Raw genomic sequence first — 16,552 nt, forward strand, 5'->3', positions numbered from 1 at the left:
GAAAAGAGACAGGGGGATAAATAACCTTAAGTCAGGAGCTCCTATACAGCCCTAGGACAAATTTCCTGTTAAGGAGAGGACCTAATAATTCAAATGTAACTTCAACTGGAAAACATCAAACACATAGCAGTATTTGAAGAACCCATTATTACTAACTCACAACACCCTGTCAGATGACATGTCACATTTTTTGTTGTTGCTGGGAAAGTAATCTGGTTTTTAATGGGCCACTGAATGTCACAGCTGGCAGGTTTCCTGGGCAGGGGTTTTTCCAAACTGCAGCTGAGAGTGTGGTGCCTGAGAATGTGAGCCTTGAAGTCTGACAGCTTGGGTTCCTACACTTGTTCTGCCAGGTATTTGACCTCGGATGAGTGACTCAACCTCTCTAAGCCTCTGTTTTATGATCTGTAAAATGGGGTAAATAACTCAGACTCTACCTCTTAGGGTCCTGACATGTGAATAAGATAAAGCAAGTAAAAGTGTACTTTTAGAATATATGGGTTGACTAAAGAAACCTGTGCATACATAAGAATTCCAGCACCCCACAGCAAATCCTTGGCTTCCTGGGAATCAACAGCCCACAATTTGGGAGCCATGTAATGTTTGTCCAATATCCTCAGAGTAGAGAAGAAGGGGAGAAAAAAGGCCCAGGGAGGGTACATGACCCTCCCAAGGTTACACAGAAAGTTGGGGGTACAGCCCGGTTTGGGACTTGGGTTTCAGAATATTTTTCTGTGAGTTTGCAATATGCCTCCCCAGACATCCTCCCTTTGGGGTAGAGCCACCAGAGTAATACCAAAGCATGTGTGCCTGGGGAGTCAGGAACTTTGTTACTAGGCAGTAGTGATGGGCTGGAAGGGTTAGGCTGTCAGGAAGTTGTTTGGACAGAGAGTTGTAAAGTAGTCAAAACTACTATAAATTGAATTTACTGAATCACTTGATAAATGGGACTGAAAAATAGGAGCATGAAATAATAAGGTTTGTACTCTGCTTACCCTTCTTTCAAGCATTTCAAAAGTAATACAGTTCACACGGGTCTTAAAGTCTCAAAGTCCTTCCTCTTCTGAGTAAATTTGCATCCACTGACTGCAACCCAATTCCATAAGGTTTTTTTTTTTTTTTTGTTTTCCATAAGGTTTTTGTTTCCTAACTGGTAGGTTTTCTCCTCCATGCTGTTTTGGGAAACAAGAGTTTGTCAAGTGTTTCCAGAGCCTGGGATGCACAATTAACTGGAGGGTGAAGGACTGGAAGATGAAGGCTGAGGAGAGGCCAGGTGAGTAATTAACAGCTGGCTGAAATATCCTGTTTCCAAATACCTTTGAACCCCAGGACACATAATTGCTGAGTTATTTAAGGTGATTCAGTGAATCCTTTGTGAAGGTCTCTAGTAAAATAGTTTGGGCATGATTTCCTACTATGTCTTTCAGTAAAATGAAAAAGGTACATCACATGATCTCCATTACTTCTTAGTTTGTGAACATTCTATAAGTCTCTTTGCTTTCGAGTAGGGACAGAAGCCACCCAGAATTCTTGACAACATACAGTTGAAGAACTTTGATCTCCAGGCTACTGTGTGAATCCTACAGCTACTTGGCTAAGTCCCCAAGGCAAGTCAAATTCTAGGAGTGGCATTGATGTCGTTTTAGGGGAGGGACTGTCGGTGGGTTAAGAATGTCCTGGAACAGCCTCAATATAAAGTAGCAAACCATTTTCTGGCAAAGACAGACTGAAGTGGGGAAAGGCAACTCAGTTTTATTTCAACTTATTTTAGGAGATCTATGTTTGAGGCCTGAACTAGTTGTAGAATTTCAGAGTTGACTTCAGATAGTTGACCTTTATGGGTCTCACTTTGTCTCTTTTAAAATTTTAAAAAGAGACGCCTGGGTGGCTCAGTGTTTGAGCATCCGCCTTTGGCTCAGGGCGTGATCCCGGGGTCCTGGATCAGCTTCTCCTTCTGTTTCTCCCTCTGCTCCTCATCCCGTCTGTGGTCGCTCACTGTGATGCTCTCTCTCAGATAAATAAATATCTTAAAATAAAGTATTTTTAGACACAAAAGGTAGCATGAGACAGATGGTTGGGAGACAAGCCACTGAGTCTAGCCCAGGATGCAGGATGGAGTGATGAGGAGGGTCTTTTTTTTTTTTTTTTCCCCCAAAAGGTAGAAAAACCAAGCAGTCATCACTTCCTTCCCCGTCCTCCCACCTTTGTGTGGGAACAGGTGACCATAAAATCTTACAATCCGATATAGGTAAATCGCAGCAAAGGTATGTTTCTATGCTTTTTCTAATGAGAGCCTTTCTGATACCTCTCTGATAGGTATCCTGATACTGCTAATAGGGCTAAGTCAAAAAGAGAATCTTAGCTTCCCATCTTTCTGTAAGGGGTCCCTTCTTCAATAGGCAGGACTAGATAAGGAGAAAGTTCTGATAAACGTGTGGCAAACTAGGACCAGGTAGGAGACTACATTCCCCAGCATGCAATGCACCCTTAGGACGCAGTCCGTGGCGGAAGAAGACGCGATACTTCAGCGTCAAGGATGGTGCGCGGGGCAGAGGGACGACTACACGTCCCAGAACGCAGAGCCCCCCCCCCGCCCCACCCCCCGCCCGTAGTTATAGCCTGGCTCCTGGCTTGTTTTCCGGTAACTGGCGTTCTTACCAAAGGGACGCCAGGGGAGGGGGGTGCAGCCCCGCTGTATACCGGACCCGGCACTTCGAAAGGGGTTAGGAGAGTCGGGAAAAGTGTCTAACGCTCATTCAAAGTACTTCCCGCGCGGGGTGGCGAGGGTTTATGGGGCCCCTCCCATATTTATTGTTTCTCAGAGGCACTGCCAGGCTCCGATTGGTCGAAGACCTCGAGGGCAGGTGGGAAGTCCGTGAAGCCCCAAATCGAAGTTGTCTGCGTCTCCCCATTGGTCTTCCTCTCGAGCGCAGGCGCGAGGGCCCCGACTCCCGTCCCCAGGGACGGGGAAGCGGCAATTGGCCCGAGCCCGCGAAGTAGGAGTCCGGATTGGTAGTTGCTAGCAGGAGCCTGGTTTCTTCCTTGACTTCTGCAAGTGATAGTGTATGATTGGTTTAAATCCGCGGGCACCTGACGGTGATTGGGCGGGAGCCCCGGGCTGGGGCCCATCATTGGCTGGTGCCGGGGCCGTCCCTCCTCGGGCGGGCAGCGAATGATGAAATGGGAACGGGGAGGGGAAAGGCCGCGACGTGAGCGCGCGACCTCCGGCGCCATTTTGTAGAGAAACAAGCGGAGTTAACCGAAGAGGGGGTCGACGAGAGCCGGAGACGGGGACTCAGGAGTTTCCTGTGTCCAGCGCTGCCGGAGCCGCCTGAGGTGAGGCGGGCCGGGGTCGGCGGCTGCAGCCGGCTGGCGGTGTCAGCGTCGGGGCGCGAGCGCCCCTGGGCGAAGGGACGGGGGCGGTCCAGGGGCCATTGGGAGCGTTTCCCGGAGCTCCGCGGGCTGAGGGGCAGTCGGGACCGGGAAGTGGGGAGGCGGGAGACGGCGGGCTCTTTCCACGGCTGGCGGAGCCTTCGGGCTCTGAAGAGAGGAGGCTGGGGCGGAGGCTTCAGCGAGCGGAGCGCAGAGCGCGGGGTGAGCCCCGCGGCGGTCGGCGGCAGGCGGCAGGGCCTGGGGGCCGCGGGGGCGGCCGGGGGGGCGGCTGGGCCGCGCTGGGCGCCCGCTGCACCCTCGTCGGACCCCACGAGCTCCTCAACTGCCCCTTTCTCTGCGGGCTTCCGGAGGGGTGCAGCGGGCTCCGGCCCCCGAGGCCTAGTTCCCGAGGCGAGGGTCCGTGGCTGGAGTGGCTGCAGGCGCCTGGGTCTTTCTGGGGGATGCGGAGCCGGCCGCCCGCTCCCTGCGCCCCCAGCACGTTGTCACCCCCCGGGTGTTTCGGTGCCCGCCGGTGCGAGGGGCGGGCGGGAGCCAGCACTTCCTCATTACTTCTGGCCACAGGTTTTGTTCCAGTCGCGCGCCGGGGCGCTCCGACTTCTCTCCGAAGTCGGCCGTCGCCCACTCGGGCCGGTGAGTCTGAGCTGTAGAGGCGGCTCGGCGCCCCCCCCCCCCCCCCCCCCCGCCCAAGTGTCCCCCCAGTGAGCGGAGCGCTTGTAGGCCTGGGCGCTGGGGAGAGACTTCCTTCCTGCACCTCTAGCAGAGAGGTTGCTTGAGGCCAAACACAAAATAACTCATTCGGTACCAGTTCCTCTGCAAAACTTGCCCAGCTAGCCTCACACAGATCGTTATCCCCGCTAGGAGTGAGGTTTGTAGCTTAAAAAAAAGAAAGAAAATGTCTGATACCTGTGGGTTTGGAAATGCTGTGTTTAAAGTAAACTTTGAGAAGTAGGCTTTCCCCCCCCCGAAGCCACCCAATCAAATGTCCCATTGCTTAGGACTCTAATAAAAAAAGTGTTTTCTTCCTGTAAGCAGAGTAACGATGCTTCTTTCCCCTTTTCTCTGTAATTCTGTTGCCTTGGAAGATTTAACAGCCAGTAATTTGAATAAACTATAATTGAGTATTTGGGGGGTAAAAAATTCTGATCATGGCCCTCGTGACAATCCGTTTGATAGGAATAAGGATACATATATGAAAAAAAGGGGAGGACAAGGAAAAAATTAGAAAGGTCAAACATTTAGAGCAAGCCTGTTTTTGTTGGGGTATTTGGGTTTAATATGTTAGTAATGTGTGGCTCAGGTTGACTTTATCCTTCTAAAGCTGGGCAGCGTGGTATTTTTGCTATTAATATATATGGTAACAGTTTAAGTAGTCTTGTTTTGGGACACTGCAAATTGTTACCTTGTCTTAGCAGAAAATGAGCCGATGATACATAAAGTTTTAGGCATCCAGTTTTACTTTAAAATGGTAGTATGTTGATAAAACCTGTTGAGAGGGTTGGTCCCTTTTCAACAAGTGTTGGTCCCAAGACCTTTATTGGAAACTTAACTCTAGAATCAAGGAACAAAGACTGGACCATTAATAACTGACAGCGTTTCCCTTTCTTGCTTAAGATATAACCTTAGAGGTTTTAAAGCAGGGTTTTGTGGCATCTTGGTGGGACTGAAATGCTTTTGGTTCCTAAGTCAAATATATTAGTTTCTGGCTTAGTTTTTTTCCTCTAATCTCTAAATTTCTACTAGGCTTGTTTAAATCCCACTCTCTTCAAAATGGAATCTTGTCAGGCTAAGTACTGTGACGTTTTAACTTTGGGTTATGTCGTTTAGAAACAAACTGTATAACTGTATGAACACAAGAGGAAATGCTGTCTGTTCAAGACCCTGCTTAAAGACTGATCTCATCATTGCATGTTGCTTTCTCTAAGCATGTTTTTTGTTAGATTCTGATACGTAGTTATGAAAAACTTTTTGAGCAGCCTGAGTTGATGAACTTGACTTTTTTTTTTCATTCCATGAGGTAACAAAATTTTGGGCATTCAGTGCGTGGAAGGGAATTTGTCCATAATTCTAATTAAATGCTCACACATTCTTCTTTTTTCTTCTTTCTTCTTCTTAGATTTTATTTATTTATTCACGAGAGACACAGAGAGAGAGGCAGAGACACAGGCAGAGGGAGAGCAGGCTTCATGCAGGGAGCCCGATGTGGGACTCCATCCCAGGATTCCAGGATCACGCACGCCCTGAGCCAAAGGCTGGAGTCCAACCGCTGAGCCACCCAGGGATCCCCTCACACATTCTTTAAGGCACTAATTTTTGTTAAGATGTTTATGCTTCTGGAGTGACCAAAAATAATAGCCTGCCATTTTGAAATGCTGTATTTTATGAACTTTGGTATACTTTATTAGTACAAAACTAACTTTCAGGTCATTTAAAAATATTAGCTGAAGCATTTTTAAATGGCCCTCTGACCAAACTGAACTTCCTGCTGGGACATTTCAAACTGGCATCCCACCGAGTCTTATTTTAAGACCTTATATATAGCAAAGTCCTACATTTCCTTTTCTGTTTGCTCACAATTTTTAAGAAGCATGTTTCAAAGCTAAAAGGGGCTCAAAACCCTTAGCACCCTATATATACACAATAGTTTAGCGTTGTTCTTTTTACTCTTATGTTTGTAAGACTGTAGCAAAGCAAATAAAACATTAATTGAAAAGCACCTTTAAGAAGTCAGTAATTAGAGGCGTAGACTTAATCTGAAACCTTGTGTTGAGATTTGAAGAAAGTACAGCTTTTGGAAGTGTAGACTGTTGATTTAAGAAATGGACTTCTGTCTTTAATGTTGGAAAGCTCAGCATAAACTTCCAGGATAAAATGTTTCGGTTAATTTTGTTAACAGTTGTTAGGAAATTCCTAAAATTGAATGAGATGTTAAATTGTCTGCCGGAGAAGTGTTTGTGTGTGTGTATGTTGTACTAATTATGTAAAATATAGAAGGGAATGAAAGCATATTTCAAAAGACATCATCTTCTGTTCTTTTTTTTTTTTTTATCTTCTGTTCTTAATCCTCATTAAGAGCTCAGCATTTTCCCTTTCAGATAATTGAAATGCAGTGTTACTTTTAAATTTTTATTAGATTAATCCTAAGAATAGTTAACCCTTTGTTTCAGACTTTTTCTTTCTTTTTCTCTTCTCTACTCCCAGTGTGGGGCTTGAACTCATGACTCCACGATGGAGTCCCATGCTCTACTTACTGAGCCAGCCGGGCGCCCCCTGAAGCCCACCCTTGCCTTTTTGCAGTAGCTTGCTTTCTTTTTTCCTCAAGTTGACTTACACACTGAGCATGGAGCCCACCCCGGGCCCCAGACCCAGAAGTCATGACCTGAACTAAAATCAGAAGTTGCTGCCTGGGTGGCTCTGGTTGAGTGTCTGCCTTTGGCTCAGGGTGTGATCCCAGGGTCCTGGGATCGAGTTCCCTGTGAGGAGCCTGCTTCTTCCTCTGCCTGTGTCTCTGTCTCTCTCTCTCTCTCTCTCTGTGTCTCAAGGATAAAAAAAAAAAAAAAATCTTAAAAAAAAAAAAGTTGGCACTCAACTGACTGAGCAACCCAGGCACCCCTTTGCAGTAGCTTTCTAACTAATCTCCCGTATCTTCCCCATGATTTATTGATTGTTTTTTAATTACATAAGTAATATGTAAGTACATTCCAAGTGTAAATAATTCCAGGAATATAATTAATTCTTTACTGCCAGATTGCCTCCTAAGTCACTGGTTTGAAAAATAGGCATTCTCTGCTCAAAAGTCCTTCAAATCCCTTGGCCTGGAGCTGTGTGTTGATCCTTTTCCTACCTGTGGCATCATATTACTATCTTGTAGTAGTCAAAAGACTGTTACATAGTGGTTCCTAAATATATCTTTATCCTTTATCTCTTTTATCTGGAAAGTCATTGTGTCTACCAAAACATCTATCATTCAAACTCAAATATACTGTCTATAGAAGTCTTTGCACTGATATTCCTAACAAGATTGGTTTCTTAAATACCTCTTGGTCAGTTTTGTTACATATAGCATATACTGTTTTGCCTTGTAAATTTTTTCTGCCTCATTGCCCTGAATTGTAATTGGATAATGCTTCATTTGTTCCACTAGGGTAGATGTATAGAGCCTTTTTCTTGGAACTATAAACTTATAATTCTGTTGACATCTTTTAGATGGTTACACTTTGAGAGCTAGTCATACAGAATTATGGTATCATTCTTTAGGAAATAGAAGCTGAGGAAAGTAAGGTGACTTTCTTAGTTTAAGGTCAGACAGACCAGGTTTTCCACTGTATTCTTTTTTTTTTTTTTTTTTTTTTAATTTTTATTTATTTATGATAGTCACAGAGAGAGAAAGAGAGAGAGGCAGAGACACAGGCAGAGGGAGAAGCAGGCTCCATGCACCGGGAGCCCGATGTGGGATTCGATCCCGGGTCTCCAGGATCGCGCCCTGGGCCAAAGGCAGGCGCCAAACCGCTGCGCCACCCAGGGATCCCTGTATTCTTTTTTTTAAGTTTTTATTTATTTATTCATGAGTGACACAGAGAGAGAGGGAGAGACAAAGGCAGAGGGAGAAGCAGGCTCCCTGCAGGAAGACGTGGGACTCAATCCCAGGACTCCAGGATCACGCCCTGGGCCAAAGGCAGATGCTCAACAGCTGAGCCACCCAGGTGTCCCTCCTACTGTATCCTGATGTTCATTCTGTCTTTCCATATTCTGCTTGAGTTCAGTACAAGGAAAAGAAAGATATATGAATTTACTAATCAAAGAAGAGCATAGGGGCACCTGGGTGGCTCAGTCAGTTAAGTTTCAGACTTTTTTTTCCCCTTAAGATTTATTGATTTTAGAGAGAGAGTGTGCATGTATGAGCGGGAGAGGGGAAGCAGACTCCTGGCTTGAGTGCAGAGCTTGATGAGAGGCTTGATTTCATGATCCTGAGATCATGATTTGAGCCAAAATCAAGGGTATGTTCAACTGAGTGAGCCACCCAAGTGCCCCAAGTATCTGGCTCTTGATCTCAGCTTAGGTCTTGATCTCAGGGGTGTGAATTCAGTCTCCCCGTTGGGCTCCATGCTGGGTGTGGAGCCTACTTAAAAAACAAAAAACCCATAATCTTTGTGGTTAACCATTTGTTTTTTTTTTTGTTTTTTTGTTTTTTAAAGATTTTTATTTATTTATTCATGAGAGACACAGAGAGAGAGAGAGAGAGGCAGAGACACAGGCAGAGGGAGAAGCAGGCTCCACACAGGGAGCCCGACATGGGACTCAATCCCGGGACTCCAGAATCACGCTCTGGTCCGAAGGCAGGTGCTAAACCACTGAGCCACCCAGGGATTCCCCAACCATTTGTTTTTTTGAAGGAGTTTGTCATTGTATAATTAAAATCTCTGGAGGTTGGTTTGGTAGTTCAGGATTTCACTTTCATTTAGTGGATTGGATTTTAGCACATCATGAATATCTATTAAAAATAGCTTTCTACAGAATTAAATTGTTTCTTGGGTAATTAATTACCTAGGAAGATTTTTTTCTTTACTTTACTTTACTTTTATTTTATTTTATTTTATTTTATTTTATTTTATTTTATTTTATTTTATTTTTTATTTATTTATGATAGTCACAGAGAGAGAGAGAGAGAGGCAAAGACATAGGCAGAGGGAGAAGCAGGCTCCATGCACTGGGAGCCTGATGTGGGATTCGATCCTGGGTCTCCAGGATCGCGCCCTGGGCCAAAGGCAGGCGCAAACCGCTGTGCCACCCAGGGATCCCTTTTCTTTACTTTTAATGAGTGTTTCTTCCTGTTTTATTGACATAATTGACACGCAGGACTGTATATGTTTCATATGTATAGAGTAATGACTTGACCTACCTTTATTGTGAGATACCTCCAATGTTCATTTGGAGAAGATTTTCTTAGTTGTGACTAAAGGAAACAAAATCCACCCCCCCACCCCCCCCGGAAATTTTTTGTAGGATAAGACATGAGATTTGAGTGTTTCTTCTCTTCACTGTGAAAATATAAAACTCTAAACTGACAAAAAGTCGACCTTTTCAGTTACAGTTATTGTGAGTGGTCATTAATTAACCTTAGTGTAAATTAACTCGCACTTCTGTTAAGACCACCAAAGGATAGGAAAGGACTTAGGTTTTAAAATGTTCTTGAGCACTATAAATTGAATTCTGACAGATACAAGTAAGTTTTCTCTTGGTGTAGTTATATATGTGTGTGTGTGTATGACTTATTTATTAGAGAAAGTGTGTAGGGGGAACAGAGGGAGAGAGAGAGTCCCAAGCAGACTCCCCGCTGAGCAGGAAGCCAGGCTCTAGTCCAGTCCTACCTCCAATGAGACCAGGACCTGGACCAAAACCAAGAGTCAGACGCCCAACTGATTTAGCCCCCCAGGAATCCCTGGTGTAGTTTTAAGTAGCTCCAAGAAGGATACTCCGTTATCTTTTAGTAGTCAAGTATATTATATACTATGTAGCTTTATAATTTTGTAATTACTACTGGGTTGGTGCTTCTTTTTTTTTTTTTTTAAATTTTTATTTATTTATGATAGCCACAGAGAGAGAGAGAGAGGCAGAGACACAGGCAGAGGGAGAAGCAGGCTCCATGCACCGGGAGCCCGACGTGGGATTCGATCCCGGGTCTTCAGGATCGCGCCCTGGGCCAAAGGCAGGCGCCAAACTGCTGTGCCACCCAGGGATCCCTGGGTTGGTGCTTCTTAATATTCGGTTGATTTCGGATCAAGAACTTGATTCTTGGGATCCCTGGGTGGCGCAGCGGTTTGGCGCCTGCCTTTGGCCCAGGGCGCTATCCTGGAGACCCGGGATCGAATCCCACGTCGGGCTCCCGGTGCATGGAGCCTGCTTCTCCCTCTGCCTGTGTTTCTGCGCCTCTCTCTCTCTCTCTGTGGCTATCATAAATAAATAAAAAATTTAAAAAAAATATTAAAAAAAGAACTTGATTCTTTTTTGGTTTTGGAGTACTTTTCCTGGTTCACTTTCTGTTTTTAAGAAATAGGGATTTATTGGGGTTCTTGGTTGGCTCAGTCCATAGAGCATGGGTCTCTTGGTCTTGGTCATGAATTCAAGCCCCACGTTGGGTGTAGAGCTTACCTGAATAAATAAATATAGAAGTAAAATGGTTTATTTGCTAACACTAACAATATGTCATGCTGTGCTAATGTATGGATTCGATTAAGTCTTGTAAAATTCTGAAAGTATCTACAAAAGGCTATGAAAGGTTCTTTTTAACAGTATTAAGATTCTATTGATTCCAGTAAAATAGCTTATTTAAAGTGGCATGGTTAGGGATCCCTGGGTGGCGCAGTGGTTTAGCGCCTGCCTTTGGCCCAGGGCGCGATCCTGGAGACCCGGGATCGAATCCCACATCGGGCTCCCTGCATGGAGCCTGCTTCTTCCTCTGCCTGTGTCTCTGCCTCTCTCTCTCTCTCTCTGTGACTATCATAAATAAAAATTTAAAAAAATTATAAAAAAAAATAATACAGTTTAAAAAAAAAAAAATAAAGTGGCATGGTTAGAGGATGCGTGGGTGGGTCAGCAGTTGAGCATCTGCCTTTGGCTCAGGTCTTGATTCTGGGGTCTGGGAATCGATTCCTGCATCTGGCCTCCTTCGAGGAACCTGCTTCTCCCTCTGTGTCTCTGCCTCTTTCTCCGTTTCTCATGAATAAGAAAATGAGATCTTAAAAAAAAAAAAGTGTCATGGTTAGGAAGCAGTTGCAGCTCTTTCTCCATTTGTTATCTCATTTCTTTTTCTTTTTCTTTTTGTTTTTGTTATTTCAAATCTATTTACTACTTGGTGACCACTATGCTTTTGAATATTTCCATAACCCTTGTCAGCTTCAGCTCTGTTCTAAAAAATAGTTTTATGTTAGCTTAGCTTTCTTTTTCTTTTAATTTTTTTTCTTCACCTGCTCAGAACAGCAAGGTTTTTATTTTTTATTTTTTTGTATATTTTTTATTGGCGTTTGATTTGCCAACATATAGTATAACACCCAGTGCTTTTTTTTTTTTTTTAATTATTTATTTATTCATGAGAGGCAGAGACACAGGCAGAGGGAGAAGCAGGCTGCCTGCAAGGAGCTCAATGTGGGACCAGACCCCGGGACTCTGGGATCATGCCCTGAGCTGAAGGCAGATGCTTAACCGCTGAGCTACCTGGGTGTCCCTAGACATTTATATTCAGATAACTTTCCTCAGATAACTTTCGTTGGGTGTTCATTAGGTTGCCTTCTGTGGGGTAATTCAGGAAACCAGAGTCTTTGCAGCTTATAGCTCTGGTTTTCTCTAGAGGGAGTCCTCTTCATTTAGCTGGCAGATTGTGAAAAAAACCAAAGGGTCATGAGTAAGAGGTTTTCTGGACCGGGTCTGGAAGTGGCTGGCATCACTTATGGTCTACATTTCATTGGCTAGAACTTAGTTTCTTGGCTACACCTATGCAAAAGAGGCTGAGAAATGTAGTTTAGCTGTTTCGCCAAGAAGAGGGAACAGATTTGGTGATCATGTGTCTCTCTTACTCACTTATTACCTAAAATATACTCAGACCAATCCACATAGCTTCCAGGATCGTCTTTATGATAAAATCCAGAAGTCTGAAATGGATTATCTACATGAGAGAAAAAAGGCACAAATTGGGTCTCAATTACCTCCAGCAGACATTTCATTTTTGGCCCTTGGCAAGGTTAGTTTGTGGGTTGTACTTAGGGCTGTGATTTATTACAGCAAAAGAATACAGAGCAGAATCAGCAAAGGGAAAAGGCATATGAGGTTAGTGTTGTAACAAACAACCCCAAGATACCAGTGGCTTAACAGAGTAGACATTTATATTATTTTTTTATTTGTTTGTTTTGAGTTGGTATTTAGTTATTGGCTATAAAGCCCCCTTGGAAATAGTGAGCTCTTTCTTTTGAGGAAACCAAGGGGAAGTCTAAGGAAACTGCACTCATGCTCTCAAGCTGAACCTCTCCTAGTGCCTTTCCCAGTGGAGTCATACTGGACATAGTTAATTCCTTCAGCAAGGAATTGTGACAACACGTGTGTGAAATGTTAACAGGGAAGCTCGTTAGAGACTCAGTGCCTAGGATTGTTCCTGGGAACTTGTCATGTGGGCATCATCTACCTACTACACACTAAAATTCCAGATTCCTGGAGGGAAGGCAGGTGTTCAACATAAACCATATATTTTTTGTGTGTGTGTGTGCAGCTTAGGCACAGGGAACCACTCTCACTTGGTTCTGGGAGTGTGTATTAGTTTTCCACAAAAGAAGTTCTAACAGCCAAAGGCCAACCTGGCATGTCTTTCTAAGGATAGCAATCTCAGACCTTCTGTGTTAAACTGTTTGCTGCTCAGTGAGTAAGGTGAATGATCTCCATTGAAAAGGATGTTGTAGAGAGAATCTAGGAATATGCAAAACTTAGTTGACTTGGTATTTTGTCTTAAAAATTTTCTGTTTCAGGGATCCCTGGGTGGCGCAGCGGTTTGGCGCCTGCCTTTGGCCCAGGGCGTGATCCTGGAGACCTGGGATCGAATCCCACGTCGGGCTTCCGGTGCATGGAGCCTGCTTCTCCCTCTGCCTGTGTCTCTGCCTCTCTCTCTCTGTGTGACTATCATAAATAAATAAAAATTTGAAAAAAAAATTTTTTTCTGTTTCAGTAGGAAAGAAAGTTCCTAGTTTCTTTTCTTTTTTCTTTTATTTGAGAGAGAGAGAGAGCAAACATGCCCCCATACACAAGTGGGTGGAAGAACAGAGGGAAACAGAAGCAGAGTCCTCGCTGAGCAGGGAGCCTGCTCCTGTAGTTGATAGGCTCTGTCCCAGGACCCTGGGATCATGACCTGAGCTGAAGGCAGACTCAACTAACTCAGCCACCAAGGTGCCTCCCCTTAGCTCCTTTCACCTATCTTTTTAGATAGTTATTTTTGTATCATTCTAGATATCTGCATATAAGGATATATATATATATATATATATATATATATATATATTCTGTAACTTGTTTTCCTTCCAATAGATAATTTCCAATCTTTATAACTTTTTTTTTTTGTTATTACATAATATTCCTTTTTATGGTTTACTTAACCAGTGCCCTTTTGATGGATATGTAGGCCATTTTCACATGATATGTTTTTAAAGAGTTCATTTCCTGGATGAAAAGGAAATGAATTAAAGATGACTCTTGAGTATTCATTGCAGAATTGGGGCTTTAGAATTCTAAAACTCTTACTCTTTATACTTTATGTAAGGTTGGAGTTACTTAGATCAGGGTTGGCTTGTTTTAGGAGTTGGTATTAAAACAATTATTTAGGGTTGCCTGGGTGGTTCATTTGATTGAGCATCTGCTGTCGGCTTGGTTCATGATCCCAGGGTCTTGGGATCCAGCCCTGCGTTGGGCTGCCTGCTCAGCAGAGAGCCTGCTTCTCCCTCTGCCTACTGTTCCCCATGCTTGTATGTTCTCTCTCTCAAATAAATTAATAAAATCTTTAAATAAGTGAAACAGTGATTTAGACAATGATTTTGAAGGTACAATACAAGGGCTTATGTTGTTTTTTGAATCATCTTACCTCTACTGTCCAGTTCTTTAAAGTTCTATTAAATACTGTCTTTAGGGGTATCTGTGGCTTAGTTGGTTGGCTCAACCCCACTCTTGATTTTGGCTCAGATCATGATCTCAAGGGTTGTGAGATTGAATCTCTGCATTGAGGGCAGCCCCCATGGCTCAGCGGTTTAGCGCCGCCTTCAGCCTGGGGTGTGATCCTGGAGACCAGGGATCGAGTCCCACGTCAGGCTCCCTGCATGGAGCCTGCTTCTCCCTCTGCCTGTGTCTCTGTCTCTGTCTCTCTCTCTCTCTCTCCCTCTGTGTGTGTCTATGAATAAATAAATAAAATCTTAAAAAAAAATGAATCTCTGCATTGAGTTGGCATTGGATGCTGCACTGGACGTAGAGGCTGCTTAAGATTATCTCTTGCCCTCTGTGCCCCGCCACCCCCCCCAAGAAAAAAATTTGTCTTTAAAATTTTATTAGTAATGGCAAGTCAAACTATTCTTTACATACATACATATATTATGTATGTATGTTTTTCTTTTTTAAAGTAAGCTCTAGGACTGAAGTGGGGCTTGAACTCCAAACCCAGAGAGCAAGAGTCACATAAATGCTCTACCAACTGAGGGTGCCAGGCAGTCCTCTTCATCTATAAACATGATATAATACCTTTCTCACAAAGAGTTTAACAGGTTTAAGTTAATATATGAAAAATGATTAGAACAATTCTGTGTATTTGTTGTGATTATACTTCGATAAGTTGCTCTATTTTGTACACAGTAATTATAATTAAGACTTTAATAAGTGAACCAACATTTTGGGTTCAGAACTATGTACTGTAAATCTAGAATCCCTGCCTCTTGAAGGAATTTTTTTTTTTTAATTTTTATTTATTTATGATAGTCACAGAGAGAGAGAGAGAGAGAGAGAGAGAGAGAGGCAGAGACACAGGCAGAGGGAGAAGCAGGCTCCATGCACCAGGAGCCCGATGTGGGATTCGATCCCGGGTCTCCAGGATCGCGCCCTGGGCCAAAGGCAGGCGCCAAGCCGCTGCGCCACCCAGGGATCCCTTGAAGGAATTTTAAATACCAGGATGAGTATTTTGTTTTGAGTTGGTATTTAGTTATTGGTTATAAAGTCCCATAGGAAATAGTGAGCTCTTTCTTTTAAGGAAACCAAGGGGAAAAGTGAGGCATCTAGGAAAATTCGTATTGGTTGTTTTTGGATGCTAAAATAAGCTACCTTTCTTGATTTATATGGATCATTAGAAATTTACAACTTTGTACAATATGGTAGCCACTACCCACATGTTGGCTGTTTAGTTTATACTAAGATTAGTTAAAATTACATAAAATTTTTAAGAAAGCTGAGTTCCTTAGTCACTCTAGACACACTTTAAGGAGCCACATGTGGTTAGTACCTGCCACATTGGACAGTACCGATGTAGAGCATTGCCATAGTTGGAGAAAAGAGATCGCTCAGCTTGATGACTTAAAAATTGGAATGCTACTTATAAGAGTTGGTAAGAATTTTCAAGGTCAGTCTGTAGTGTTGGTAGACTTAAGTATTCTTTTTTTTTTGTTTTTTTTTTTGATAATTTTTATATAATCTCTACACACACCAGGGGGCTTGAACTTAAAACTCCAAAATCAAGAGTTGGACGTTCCACCAACTGAGCCAGCCAGGCGCCCCTCCATATACATATACATGTACATATACATATATACATATATATGTATGTTTAGAGAGAGAGCATGTGTAAGTGGGGGTGGGGACAGAGGGAGAGGGAGAATCTTTTATTTTTTTTAAAGATTTATTTATTTATTCATGAGAGAGACACAGGGAGAAGCAGAAACACAGGCAGAGAGAGAAGCAGGCTTCCTGCGAGGAACCTGATGTGGGACTCGATCCTGGGACCCTGGGATCACATCCCGAGCCAAAGGCAGATGCTCAACCACTGAACCCACTCAGGTATCCCAAGGAGAGAGAATCTTATGGAGGCTCACAACTCTGAGATGATGATCTGAGCCGAAATCGAGTTGGATGCTTAACTGATTGAGCCACCCAGGTATCCCCATATATTTTTAATATTGGCATTTGGAGTTTTAAAAAACTGATAGCCTTGGATCTGGCCTCTTTGGCTTCTTGAAGTACCTGTTGATACTTAGAGCCAGTTAGGAGATAATACCAAGATTGCTGGCAGAAGTGAGTGGGACACCAAATTGCTTTTACAGAGATATTTTTGGCATAACTGGCATAACTGGATGTTAGGGGAAAAGGAATAGATGTGAAGGACTTTCCTGGTTGTCTTAGAGATTACATTAAAGTTTAATATTCCATTAAAAAAAGTTTTATTTATTTATTTATTTATAAATTTTTATTTATTTATGATAGTCACAGAGAGAGAGAGAGAGAGAGAGAGAGAGAGAGAGAGGCAGAGACACAGGCAGAGGGAGAAGCAGGCTCCATGCACCGGGAGCCCGACGTGGGACTCGATCCCGGGTCTCCAGGATCGCGCCCTGGGCCAAAGGCAGGCACTAAACCACTGCGCCACCCAGGGATCCCCAGTTTT

At 43.6% G+C, this 16,552-nt stretch overlaps 2 protein-coding genes across 8 annotated transcripts in view; one reads left to right on the top strand and one right to left on the bottom strand.

The window, feature by feature from the left end:
• Positions 1-1,732: 1,732 nt before the first annotated feature.
• Positions 1,733-15,438, bottom strand: LOC144313568 (uncharacterized). Its single transcript, XM_077896501.1, has 3 exons — positions 15,420-15,438; positions 2,659-3,856; positions 1,733-2,026 (listed from the first exon to the last, which is right to left on the bottom strand). Exons 1-2 carry the CDS (start codon positions 15,436-15,438, stop codon positions 3,129-3,131), a joined length of 747 nt encoding a protein of 248 aa, XP_077752627.1. The 3' UTR covers positions 1,733-2,026; positions 2,659-3,128.
• CNOT1 (CCR4-NOT transcription complex subunit 1) overlaps positions 3,179-16,552 on the top strand; it is a 100,737-nt gene continuing 87,363 nt past the window's right edge. For 6 of the 7 annotated variants that reach the window (XM_077898223.1, XM_077898226.1, XM_077898225.1 and 3 more), the window contains exon 1: positions 3,180-3,336. The gene's annotated coding sequence lies outside the window, so the exon portion shown is untranslated. Of the gene's footprint in view, positions 3,337-16,552 lie in introns of all 7 variants that reach the window. The other variant, XM_077898230.1, reaches the window with a different exon arrangement.

The sequence above is a fragment of the Canis aureus genome, chromosome 5, assembly GCF_053574225.1.
Source record: "Canis aureus isolate CA01 chromosome 5, VMU_Caureus_v.1.0, whole genome shotgun sequence".
Classification (NCBI taxonomy): Eukaryota; Metazoa; Chordata; class Mammalia; order Carnivora; family Canidae; genus Canis; species Canis aureus.